This window comes from Microtus ochrogaster, unplaced genomic scaffold, assembly GCF_000317375.1.
Source record: "Microtus ochrogaster isolate Prairie Vole_2 unplaced genomic scaffold, MicOch1.0 UNK1, whole genome shotgun sequence".
Classification (NCBI taxonomy): domain Eukaryota; kingdom Metazoa; phylum Chordata; class Mammalia; order Rodentia; family Cricetidae; genus Microtus; species Microtus ochrogaster.
The window spans coordinates 13,951,456-13,965,220 of NW_004949099.1; the positions used below are offsets into that span (position 1 = coordinate 13,951,456).

Sequence of the window (13,765 nt, forward strand, 5' to 3'; positions counted from 1 at the left end):
TGTGTGTGTGTGTGTGTGTATGTATGTTAGAAGAGACAGGCAAATCCCCGAAGCTCACTGACTGGAAAATCTATCCAAATAATAATAATAATAATAATAAGTAGGTTTAGTGAGCAACTTTGTCTCAAAAATAAAAATAAGAGCTAGAGGGAGGGCTCAGAGATTAAGAGTACGGATTACTCTCCTAAAGGATCCAAGTTTAGTTCCCAGCACCTACATCAGGTGGCTAAAAACCCCACTGATTCCAACTGTAGGAGTATCTGACACCTCCAGCCTCCATGGGCACCAGGATACAAATGTATATATCCATACACAGATGTACACACAGACACATAATTAAGTATAAAAACAAATCTTTAAAAAATAAAGGTGAAACATGATTTTGGAAAGTTACCTGATGGCAAAGTCTGGTCTCCAAATACACATGCTCCTACGTACACATGCACCTGCCCACACCTGCACACCCCCCCCATATGAACACTTGTATTCATATACAAGAACATGTACACACACACAGATACGCACACACAGAAACCTAACAAGGGACATTTTATTGCAGTAATAGAAAGCAGAATAATGCGTATAGTGACAAGAAGATTCTCAAGAAGGTATTAAGTTGGTTTGCATTAGGACAATGAGGAGGAGGGGTGGGGCACAAGAGCCTGGGATGGAATAAGGTTGCCACTGAAATTATTGGCTTTGATAAGATACTGGGTGACAGTTCTGTGATGCTTTTATTCTATCATTCCTATGAAGGTAAAAATTTAAATTTTGTCATTACTCTGCGTGTGTGAGTGTGTGTGTGTGTGTGTGTGTGTGTGTGTGTGTGTGTGTGTGTGTGTGTACGCACACGCACAAGAGCACATAGGCCAAGGCACACATGTGGAGGTTAGAGGTCAGCTTCAAGGAGTTGGTTTTCTCCTATAGCTTTTACATAGGTCTCAGGGATTGTACTCGGCAAATGAGAATGCCTATGTAAGCTGGGCAGTGGTGGCACATGTCTTTAATCTCAGCACGCGGGAAGCAGAGGCAGGTGATGTCTGTGAGTTTGAGGCCAGCCTGGTGTATAAAGCAAGTTACAAGACAGCAGTCAGGACTATTTCACAGAGAAACAAAAAGAAAAAGAAAAGAAAGAAAGAAAGAAAGAAAGAAAGAAAGAAAGAAAGAAAGAAAGAAAGAAAGAGAAAAAGAAAGAAATGGAAGAAAAGAAAAGAATGCCTATGTTTAAATTTGCCATAATAAAGTTTTGCTGATTGTGTTGTGTTTTAAAGAACAGGCTAAGCTCCCTCTCGTCTGTAAAGAAATGCAATCCAGGAAACTCCTCAACAGCTCCTCAAATCAAAATTAACAAAACACAGTTTTCTCCAAGTTTGCATGAGTTTCTTCCATGGAAACCACCCCTCCCACACATAAATTCCTTGTATTTTAATCAAGAAGATAAAAATATGAATTTAAACAACTGTGGGAATCTGGTTAGTGGTGTGACCCAGAGGCTAAGTCGTTCATCAGTGATGAATGTCACTAGGCCCTTTGCTTCAGCTCTGACTCACAAGTGTCATGCTGTGGGTACCTAATACTTTGTGAATATATTTCATTTCCTTGGATTGTGCTGAGGATTAACTCTTTTTCATTTTTTTTTTGTTTCTGTTTTTCAAGACAGGGTTTCTCTGTGGCTTTGAAGCCTGTCCTGGAACTAGCTCTTGTAGACCAGGCTGGTCTCAAACTCACTGAGATCCGCCTGCCTCTGCCTCCCGAGTGCTGGGATTAAAGGTGTGCGCAACCACCGCCCGGCTTTTTTTCATATTTTTAACTTTAAAAACTTACTTTTTATTTTACATACCAACTCCAGTTACCCCTTCCCCCGCCCCCTCCTTGGGGTGCCAAGTTGTTCCCTTCCTCCCCTGTTATCAAGGCTGAGTAAGGTATCCCTCCATAGGGAGAGGTTTAACGCTTCCTAATACTTTTGTGTCTGTGTGCACATGCATGTGTGTACATGTTCATATGTATGCACATTTGAGTGTCTCCACACTAGTCCTAGAACTAGCTCTTGTAGACCAGGCTGGCCTCAAACTCACAGAGATCTGCATGCCTCTGCCTCCTGAGTGCTGGGATTAAAGGCATGCACCACCTCTGCCCAGCTTTTTTTTTAAAGATTTATTTATTATATATACAGTGTTCTGTCTGAATACATGCCTGCCAGAAGAGGGTACCAGATCTCATTACAGATGGATGTGAGCCACCATGTGGTTGCTGGGAATTGAATTCAGGACCTACAGAGAGAGCAGTCCATGCTCTTAACCTGTGAGCCATCTCTCTAGTCCCTGCTCTCGTTGGTAATAAAAAGTTGATTGGCCAGTAGCCAGGCAGGAAGTATAGGCAGGACAACCAAACTAGGAGGATGCTGGAAAGAAGAAGGGCGGAGTCTGGAGTTGCCAGCCAGACACAGAGGGATCAGGAGATGGAATGTGCCATGCTAGTAAAGGTACCGCCATGTGGCAGAGCGTAAATAAGGAATACGGGTTAGCTTAAAATGTAAGAGCTAGTTCATAATAAGCCTGCACATCAGCCGAGCGTTTGTAATTAATATAAACTTCGGTGTGTTTGAGAGCAAAGGCAGGACAGGAAACCTCTGCCGACAGCACACCTGTAATCCTGGCACTTGGGAGGCTGCGGCAGGAACATGATAGTTCACAGGCCCACCTGGAACACATAGTGAGACCCTGCCTCCAACACAGAGAGTCATATATTAATAGCACCTCTAGCTTTGGGGAATGTGTATACCGAAAACAGCCTCGTGTCTGTGGTGGGCGTAGAGAATAAGACGGATTCCCTTAAGGACCCAGTGGACGGCGTTAGAAAGGCTAACAGGGAAACCTGTGGTATGGAATGAGGATGGCTGGTCATGTTATGTCTCCTACATAGATGTTCAAGGTCTTCCCATTAAAGAACAGGTGTATAAGGTGAGATACATGCAACCTAGGGCAGGTCAGCCACTTTACAAAAGTGTAACTCAAAGTACTATGGATGCCATAGACAGACATATTTTATTTGTCAATTAATATTTTTTTCCATAGTGGAAGATGTACAGGTGATAAACGCAAAAGGAATGGGTTGGAGGAAAGATAATGAACCAATGAAATAGCGGTTCCAAGAATACTATCTGACATGCGCGACAATGCAAAGATGGAAAGGTCACAAAAGGTTTTCAGCGGCTTTTATCGTGGTGCATGCAAAACACTGCAAGGGTCTTAGCTAAAAATAGCCCCCGCCTTTCATCCCTAGAGAGAGAAGCCAGGAAATAGCAGAATGTTAACCAGGGGAGGGTTGTGTTTGGTTTGGACCTGGACTGACTGACCGCAGGGCCTTAAGAGCTGCACTGAAATGCTAACGAGCACCTGAGCCTCCCTCAGCGGGGAAAGTAGTTTGGGCACAAACGTTTCCTTTGGTCAAACAACAAGCAAAAACAGGTTTTTCGAATCCAAAGCTAAACAGTTAGAAATGACAACCTGTGTTAGTTATTCTTCTCGCTGCTATGACAAAACCCCGACCGATAGCAACTGCGGGAGGAAGGGTTGATGTAGGTTCACAGTGTGGGGGGATTCTCCTGTCAGTCAGTGAGGGTTAGGCATGGTGGCACAAGTCTGAAGCTGCTGCCCGCCGTGCACCCAGAGTGAGGAAACACAGAGACAATGGGGAGCCGGGCTATAAAACCTCGCGATGGCCCCCATCTCCGGTGGTGGTCACGTGTGGGGACATTCCACATTCAGCTGACAGTGGGGGAGATGAGAACTGCACTGGAGCTTGGTTACTAGCTGTCACCGCCAGATCTGTTTCTGCCTTGCACTCGAGAGAACTCACTACACACACACACACACACACACACACACACACACACACACACACCGGTGTTTGTTTGTTTGTTTTTACCTGGAAATCCAAATCCCTACCTTGCCTTACCTTGTGGGGTTTCAGGACTAGGACATCCCACACATCATGAAGGACCAGCCTGGGAGCCGAAGATGCGGTTGCCAGGGTATAGACCATAAAACTGTCCTCAACAATCCCTGAGGGCTGGTGAGGTGGTCCAGCCCGTTAAAGCATTTGCGGTGCAAAACTGAGCACCTGAGTTTGATCGCCAGAGCCTGTGCATCAAGGTGGAGGGAGAGAACTGACTCGCACAGCTGTCTCCGACCTCCACAGGTGTGCCTTGCACACTCCCCCTTCCCCTCCCCCTTCCCCATATATATATATACATATATATATATATACACACACACACACACTCTCACACACAATAGCAATACTTAAAAATATATAACTTCTGAGAAATGACTACATGGTTTGTGGAACAGTCATTTGAAAGGTGGTGGTTTTGATGTCAGTTAGCGAAATAATCTCCAAACAGTGTGTTACTCTAGACGCTGCAGGGAGCCGGACAAGATCGCCATTACAAGATGGCGCCACATCCTGTCTTGTTGGTTATAAACAACTCCATATTTGGCTTATGCCTTTGAGAGCTGAGTGTCCCCCGCTTCCCGCATGCTTGGTGGATAATGGTCCCTAGGCCTATCCCGAAGTAGTCTGGTGTCAGCTGATGGTAGCAGCCAATCACAGGGCGACCCATGTGCCAATTCCCTATATAAGCAGCTGCCTTAGTGCTCTCGGGCCCCTTCGCTTCATGTTCTCTCTCAACCAAGTGCACTCCAGTAAAGCGTGATCTGAGAAGAATCCTCGTGTGGTGGTCGTTCTTTCTCGCTGGTCGAGGAGTTCGCCGCAAGACGCAATAAAAGGAACAAGCAAAGGGAATGAGAACAAACACCAAGGCTCTGGGGCAGCAGTGCTAATGGGCACCCAACTCGGCTGTTTACTTTCCAGGCATTTTGGTCCTCTTGGTTGAGCACCAGAGACTCCATCTGTCCCTTTAGGTTTGAGCCTTTTGAACAAGATTATATAAGGGATAGTTGCAGCTTTTAATTTTGGTGAAAATTAAAATTACATTTTGCCACTTATTGAAAAATGTCTTGAATGTTATGTGGAAATAACTTTAGCCACATTGCTGACGTGGCCATTTCTTTCCCATAATTCTCCTTGTTCAAGTTGATTATTTTGTTTTCAACAGACTTGCTAAAGATGTTTCCTCCGGCGTAAAGTAAATGGAAAATGCTTCTCTGAGAAGCTGTGGTGACCAGTTCACCAAGATTCCATACAATTGGGCCGCCCGTTAAACCGAGGCGTAAGTTATAGCTGCTGTACCTGTGTAACCCCTAACTGAACAAATAACCAGAAAATGGAGCACTGGGGTCTACTTTGGGGAGCATGTGGTGCGTGGGTGTGGGCAAACGTGTGGTCACGTCAGCTGACAGTTTCAGATGTTATTTATTTGTGACACAATACGGACTGACAACATTTAGGGGACTGTTCAAGGCCAGAGCACATCTGCACTACTGTGCAGTTATAGCCTAGCCCATGCCACGTCATGCATGATGCATATACTCCATCAGGTTTTGCAGGGCAAACCTGCAGGTCCATTCCAGCTAACAGTCACTTCTGGGTGTCACTTTTCCCTTCATTCTCCAAAGCCTTTTTTGATAGTTACACATGGTTTATTTATACATTTCTGTGTTACCTTGAAATTCACACAAACACAACTCTCCTGAATGTGAAATTAAAACGCACGCAGTGTTAGGGTGATTTCACCAGCTTTGGGGTGTCTGCCCACTTTAGGATGAGGGCTATATAGAAATCTGCTTGTAATAAAAACTGTTGACAACCGTGACAAAAATAAGGATATAATATCAAAATAAATCAAAGGATATATATAGTATTGTCATTATTCTGATACAGAATTTTTTTTTACATAGAAATAGTGATACCAGTACAAATGTCAAGATATCAGGAAATCCATTACAATAGACCTTTGGATTACAAATAAAAGTTTAAATTATAACTTAACACCGATTTTTAAATGATGACGCCTGTCATGCCAGATGAAAATCAATGCTTCACCCTCAAGTAACATTCCTTAGAATGTCTCCAACAAGAAGATTAAAAAAAAAAAGATCTTCAATGAAAAAAGAAATGTAATATTTCATTAGGGAGAAAACGCCTTTTGCTTAAACAAATCTAGAAAAACGGACCACATTCCTCCAGTGTCCCATTAATTTTGTCCTCCCAGCAGTTAAAGGGCAGAACTGAAAGCCCCTGGGCGAGATGGGTGCAGGAAAAATCCCAGAAGCACTCTCAACTTCTGCTCCCAAAGAGCCGTCTGGAGTGTCTGGTTCCAGTGCACCCTCTTGCCACCAAATGAGAACAGAGCTAGCTGTTTGAGCCTCCTTACTAGGTCTACCAGCAAGCCAGGGGGCTGTAGAGACCCCACTTTAGAACGTTAGGCTAAAGTGAGGACCATCAGAGCCTCTGAAGGGAGGGCATGTCTGTGCGCTCAGCAGGATGGACAGAGGGGCTGCAAAGGACAAAAACAAAGCTTCTGCAACAAAATACCTACTCTTATTCTCCTGTTTGTGAACACGGTTGTTACTGGTATTCAAAAAAAAATGTCAAGCCGAAACATAAACAGGGAAATGAGAAGTCTTTCCAGGATGCTGTGCCCTTTATATGTCTATCCAAAAATCAAAACCCTCCTTCGAAAAGAAAAAAAAAAAAAGTCACCTTAAAATGTGACTTGGGAAGTTGAGGAAGCGAGAGCATTTCTTTCTGGCATATTCTTTGTTTGACACACTCACAAGTGAGACTTGACAGACATTGTGCAGGGGAGGTTCATACTTCAAGTTCCTGCTTCAGAGGGATCACTTCCGGGCCAAACAGATAAACCGGTTGAAAGAGGTCCGTAAACACGCCAAGCCTGGCAGGCAGGGACAAGTGTGATGCATTCTCCGCCCCCAAAATGGAACCTGTAATGGAAAAGGGGACTGAGTCAGAAAAGTTTGATTTTTCAATCTGCCTGCTTGTTGGTTTATTTAGTGTTTGATATGTATGTATATGTGTGCTGCATACATCTAAGTGTCTGGCTTTATCCCTAGCACATGAAGGCCCAGGCCAGAGCCTGCCAATTTATTTTCTTGGGACAAGGTCTCTTACAGATAAGCTTGCTGTTTCAACTAGGCTGGAAGGCCAGTGAGATCCTGAAGTACATCCATCTCTAACCCACTCCCCACCCCCAGTGTTGGGGTCACATGCTTGGCTTTTTATGAACGTAGGGGGGATTTGATCTAGGGTCTTTGTGATTGCAAAGCAAGCGTTCTTCCCAACTGAGTCATCTGCCCATCACTCTGACAAAAAATAAAAATGAAAACAAATGAAGCCGCTCTGTGGCTATCTGGATCCTAATCTGTGTTACTGAATGCTGGATAGACAATACACAGCCCCTTACAGAATACATCGTCTTCCCCATCCCTGCCATCAGCATGGGAAGATTTCAAATACAGACTCACACCTGTTCTTCAGATGAGAGATGAGAGCACACATAGATGAGAAAACAGCCCAAGTTCCTTCACACATATGCAGGTGAAGGCTTGGCTATCGATGGACCAGAAATACAAAGCCTGTTTGCCTGATGTATTTTCTCATTTTGGTGTGCTGTGTGTGTGTGTGCGTGTGTGTGTGTGTGTGTGTGTGTGTGTGTGTGCACGCATGCCTGTCTACCTGTCTGTCTGCCTGTGGGTTGTGCATATGCACATCTGCGTGGATATGCGTGCAAAATTGATGCAGGATCCATGTGGAGGACAAAGGTGGATGTTGAAAGCCTTCCTTCCTCAGTCACTCTTTCATTTTGAGACAGGGTCTCTTAATAAAACTGGCACTGGCCAATTCCAGTAGACCGGCTGGCCACTGAGCCCCAGGATCCACTTGCCTTTGCCGCTTCAGTGCTGGAATTACAGAAGCTCGCCACCACACTTGGCTTTTGTACTGAGGTTTTGGGGGATAGAACCCAAGTCTTCTTGCTTCTGTGGCAAGCATGTTACTGAATAAGCCACATTCTAGCCCCTGTCATTTGTTTTCTTTTTATAGTATCTTGCTATATAAGCTCCAGAAGGAAGGCCTAGGCACCACCACATGTATTCAGTGCACACGGATGAATCCACAGCTAGTCAGGAATATGGACATCACATTCACCCACAGCCACCAGAGTTAAACCACTAGGGATGTCCAGAGGGGAATCATGGGAAAGGCAAGCTGAATTTGAAGAACTTCTGTACCCAGAGGCTCTCAGCCTGACTCTGGAGAAGGCCTGCTTCATGCCCAAAGCCCCTCCACAGTCCCTGTACATGCCACCAGCGGTGCTGGATGGGAGCAGCCCAACTGACAGCTATCACTCAAAATACGTGTACTTTTCAAAGTCCTAGAATAAAGAGAGCCAGGAAAACCACCTGACCCTGTAGGTACAGGGTCTCTAGCTCATTTAACACCCTGTCCTGGTTAGGTGACTCAGGTACTGGAATAGCAGCACTCTGGATGCTGAAAAGGAGAATCACGAATTTGAGAGAAAGGAGAGAGAGAGAGTGAGGGAGAGAAGGAGGGAGGGAGGGAGGGAGAGAGAGAGAGAGAGAGAGAGAGAGAGAGAGAGATTGGCAGAGAATGTGAACGCTGTTTCTAGCTTCAAATGTGTCATTAGCTGTCATTCTGTGTACTTCTGGTCTATCCTATCAAAAGAAGCCACCCACACCAATTACACAGATGTTTTCAGGATATATTTCTTTATAGATTTTTTTTTAAAGGCAAAAGGCTGTTTTCAGACAGTGGCAGAACCATTCCAACCCTTCTCCTGGGCTGACCTGAGAGGGCAAACCCAATGCTCATGTACAAAGTAAAAGCCAGGAGTCCTGGATGTATTCCTGGGTGAGGCCACGCTCTCTCGCTTCCTCTCTCTCTCTCATTCTTCTTACCTCCTTTTTCTTTTTTCTTCTCTTCGCCCTTCTTCTTTCCTGCCTTCCATTTGCAACATGGCGCTGGATGGGTCAGGGAGATGACTGACATCAATAAACACGAAGGGAAATGAGAGAAGCAACAGAGGGCAGGCCTTGTGGCATGCTCACCAGGCAGAGTGGGGCACACAGCCAGGCTCCCCAGGGGCCTTTTGCGTTTATGATGACTGGTTATTTCCAAGGGGCTAAACGTGGCATCTATACACAGCCTCAGCCACGCTGCCCGTAGGGCTCAGGCAGATGGTGTGCTCAGAATGGTTCTGCCACTGTGTGAGTCAAGGCTGCTGGGCTAAGGCAGAGGTAGCTGGGGTGGGGGAGGCTACCACCCAGAACACATCCAACAGCTGGGTACAGCTGGGCTAACTTTAAACAATGACCACTGGGCAGTGTGAGATGTGACCATCAAGTGACCTTTGCAGTCCATTCTGACTCTGAGATTTTTGCAAGACTTCTTCAAGCCAAGCCTTAGCAAAAAATATGGACCAGTGGCTCTCAGTTACCAGGGACGATTCAGCAATACCCAGCCAGTTATGTCTGACTCAGCTGGAACTGGGGTGGGTGAGTGTGTGCGTGTGTGTGTGCAGGTGCTAGAAATGTTGCTAAACTCCTAAACATTCAGGATAGCCCTCTCAGTGAACAGTGAGCTAGCTCAATATGTACATAGCACTGAAGTTGGTAACTAGTAGCAGCATCCATGTTCAAGGAACTGTGCTTGTCCCATACAAGTGTAAAATAATCACCCCATCACAGGGTTATACAAACGACCCAACAAGCCTGTTTCAAGTTGATAGGCTACCCGCTATCTCCAGCCCCTATTCTAGGTACTGAAGGCTACAACAATGGACCAGAAGGGAAAGGTCTTTTGCAGGAACATCAATCCAGACCTGCTCCTATGAGCTTCAGGATTCTCATCCCGGTGCTTGCCTTTTCTCTCACAAACCAAGACCCAAATCTGCGTTTCTCCTTCTACGCATCATTTCTAAGCAGTTCAAGCTCACAGCAATTTTCTTTCCCCCTTTCCATTTGGGAGTTTCATGGTGAACAGCATGAGTCCTGAAACCATCCAGTCAGCAGACTCTTGCCTGCTTCTCCCTGGGCCCATTCACTTCTAGGTTCAGAAGTCTCAGAAAACAAATCAATCCATGGGGCGTCCATGCGGTGATGAAACATTTGCCATCGATCCACATCCTAACCACTAGTCCCAAACCTGGTTGCCTGCTTCAGAATCAGCGGGACACCAACTTCTTACAGCCCATAATTCCAAACAGTAAATTCTAAACTCGCCAACACAGAACATGCTTCTTACTTGCTTGTGGTACTTTTAAAGGGAAAACTGAAGCATAGACCTATAAAATCCTACAGAGGACTGAGGCAGGAGGATGGTGAGTTCAAGACCAGCTTGGACCACATAGGGAGACCCTATCTCAAAATAAAAATGTAAGCGTGGGGCTGAGTATATAGCTCAGTGGCGGAGTGCTTGCTTAAGGGGTGAGATCCTGCCTTCAATCTCCAGTAAGACACACACATGCGCACACATGCATGCACACTGGGGCGGGGGGGGGGAGGGAAGGAAGTAAAAAAGAGAGGGAGGGAGGGGCATGACTCCGTAGTGATGGAACTGCTGTCTGTCCCGACTATTGCTGAGTTCTCCTCTAGTTTTGCAAGATGTCACCATCTGGAGGAACTAGGTATAGGGTGAAGGTTGAGAACCCTGGGTTAAACTGCATGCAGTATGTTCTGTCTGGTGACACTGTCAACTGAGCCTGCAGCCACAGTTCTGATGCTGCTCCAAGAGGTCCCTGCACCGCTGACTCTCGATGCCCACGGTATATAGAATGAGGAAATCACACATCATGCTCTCTCTGACCATCTTTCACTAAACCACTAAGTCACATGGGTTATCTTTCAGTCTTCCTAAAAATGATAAACATAAGTCTGAAAGTATCCTTAAGTTATAGTGACAGTGTTTAGCCATACACTGGTTTTAAAACAGGAATCACTAATAAAGCTTGACATCCTCAAAAACTTTTGTAGCAAGGCTCAAATTGCATTTTTTTTTCAGTAAAGGGTCATTGTACAGGCCAAGTTTTAAAGTGAAACTAAAAAAAAAAAAATGTGTCCGGGTGTGGTGGTGCACACCTGTGCTGCAATCTCAATATTCAGGAGGTAGAAGGTTACAAATTCTACATAGCGATAGGCTGTTGAAACACGAAACAGAAATAAAGGAAGGGAGAGAGGGGGAGAAGAAAAGAAAAGGAAAGAAAGAAAAATCTGTTTAAATATGTATATAAAAGTGGGTGGCGGTGGGGAAATGGCTCAGTCAGATAAGTGCTTGTTGTGCAGGCATGAGGACCTGATGAGTTCTCATGCGAGCATCCACATGAAAGCCAGGCACAGTGTGGATCTGAAGTCCCGGCGCTGAAGAGCTGGAGACAGCCGGACGACTGGCAAACATAAGCCAGTCAGTCTACCTAAACCATGAGCCCCAGATGCAAGGAAAGACCTTGTCTCAAAAAGTGAGGTGTAAATTGAATGAGGAAGACAACATCAATCCCTGTCCTCAACATGAGCACACACACACACACACACACACACACACACACACACACACACATGCCTACGCACATGCATACGCACACACCCCTACACAAACATACATACAAACTCGATTGGAGCTGGGTATGCAGCTCAGCGGGAAAGCACTTGCTTAGCGTGGGCAAGGCTCTATGTCCAGCTCTAGTACAAACAAACCGGAGGGTGGAACAAAGATGAGGTCAGAACACCTTTTTAAATTAAAAAATTTAAAAAATAAAACAGTAAAAAAATTTCAAGTATTAATTATATCCATCAAATGGAATAGAAAACCTGGCATAAAAATCTTCCTTTAAATTATGGAAACCACAATCTAGTAAAAACCACAGTGTAACTATTAATAGAAATTAAAATAGTGTGATTTTATAACTATTTTCTAAAGACATGATTTCATGAGTTGCTCAAAGTGTTTAAAAAAAAATTGAGAACTCAAGAACAATGGCAATGGGTTTTTGATCCTACTGCACGTACTGGCTTTGGGGTGGGGAAGCCTAGGCAGTTTGGATGCTCACCTTACTAGACCTGGATGGAGGTGGGTGGTCCTTGGACTTCCCACAGGTCAGGGAACCCTGATTGCTCTTCGAGCTGATGAGGGAGGGGGACTTGATCGGGGGAGGGGGAGGGAAATGGGAGGCGGTGGCGGAGAGGAGGCAGAAATCTTTAATAAATAAATAAATTAAAAAAAAGAAAAAAACCAGAAAAATAACAAAAAAAAATTAAATACCAGTTAAAACATTGTTGCCCATGAAATGTGCTTTCTCCAGGTAAACTAATGTCTTTGATTCTTTGCTTCCTTGTTTATTTGGCTTCTAGTGGTGCTTGGGACAGAACCCAGGTCCTTGGTTACGAAAGGTGCTCACTCTAACCCCGAGCTACTGCCCTAGGGATTCACTCCCTAACCCAGGCTGTCTGTGAACCTGGATTCCACTTGCCTCAGGGTCCCAAATGATGAAATTATAGCCATCTGCAATAAAGTCCCACTATTTTATTTCACTTTGAATTATCAAATATAAAATAAAAACCTCTGAGCTTTAAAAACTGTTAAGGCCAACTACAAGTCCACAAGTTGTTGGTTGTGCTCGAGACAGAGCGATGGGCAGCCCCCAGAACCACCTGTCTCCCCCTGCTGCTTTCGTTTCTTCTCAGCTACTGCTCTAGCCATTCAAAAGTCACACTTGGGGGCTGCTGACTAGGCCACCCTTAAACAGGAGAACGAATTTCCCATAAAGGATCTGTATTTTTACAGTTTACTGAGAAACCATCACTGAACTTGTGTAGAAATGAAAACTGTACTGCAGTGCTCATCAGGGCATATTTATGAAAACATTTTCCCTTTCTTCTCTTGGGGAGAATGTAGTTGAGAACATTCTAGAAGAACTACATTTTTTCTAGAATACGTTAACTTTATCTTCACCAAGATGACCAACTTCAGCACTTGACCCTGGTAATAGGTCATCAAAATAACCTTTTAAATTTTCCAGGATAGGAGAAAAGGCTGTAAAATGTCATAAAATCCGAGTTCTAGAAATGCATTTCATGTAGACACCTCAGACATGACATAAAGATCTTGGTTTTGAGCACTTCTGTCAGCTTATTGCTTGGTTTTATTATAAAACCCTAGTCATTTAGCGGTTTCTTTATTTGACCTGCCACGAAGACAAACTGCAGGGCCCTAAGCAGGGGTGGCGAGAACATAGACTCGCTCCTTCTCAGAACTTGCATTACAGCAAGTATGGACTTCAAGTCAAATCGTGGAAACAAAACTCAGTTGCTTTTTAAATATCAAAAATAGCAAAGGAGTCCCTGCCCCGGCCCCGCCCTGCCCTGCCCACTCAGCTAGCTTCCTTCTAATTTTAGCTGTGCCTCACTGGGGTCTTGTGAGGAGGAGGAACCTTGGTGGGAGATCAGCCTGGGAAACGGTAATAGGAATGAGAGAATCCGTGCCTCAGATCCGTCAAAATCCAGGACTGAGCCCCTCCAAGACATACTTTCAAGAGAAAGCCACTAAGGAGGCTGTCACATGATGTCACAAAAGATATCCATCCCAGAAGATAAGCCATTTTCAACAGACATATAAGATTAATGAAAAAGCACAGGCAGTCAAGTGAGTTAAGGAAGGCCAACACAGGATCTGGAGGAGAATTGACAGGAGTCAACGGAGGAAACAAGACGCTCTATGGGTCAGATATAGAATCATTACTTGGCTGCCTCAGTAACGTTAGGTCAAGCATAAG

At 44.8% G+C, this 13,765-nt stretch overlaps 1 protein-coding gene across 1 annotated transcript in view; it reads right to left on the bottom strand.

The window, feature by feature from the left end:
• Positions 1 to 5,856: 5,856 nt before the first annotated feature.
• The window catches only part of Prok2 (prokineticin 2), a 15,419-nt gene continuing 7,510 nt past the window's right edge, over positions 5,857 to 13,765 (bottom strand). Inside the window, exon 3 of the mRNA XM_005364943.2 lies at positions 5,857 to 6,908. Within this exon, the coding sequence (XP_005365000.1) occupies positions 6,804 to 6,908 (105 nt within the window). The 3' untranslated portion in view covers positions 5,857 to 6,803. The remainder of the gene's footprint in view (positions 6,909 to 13,765) is intronic.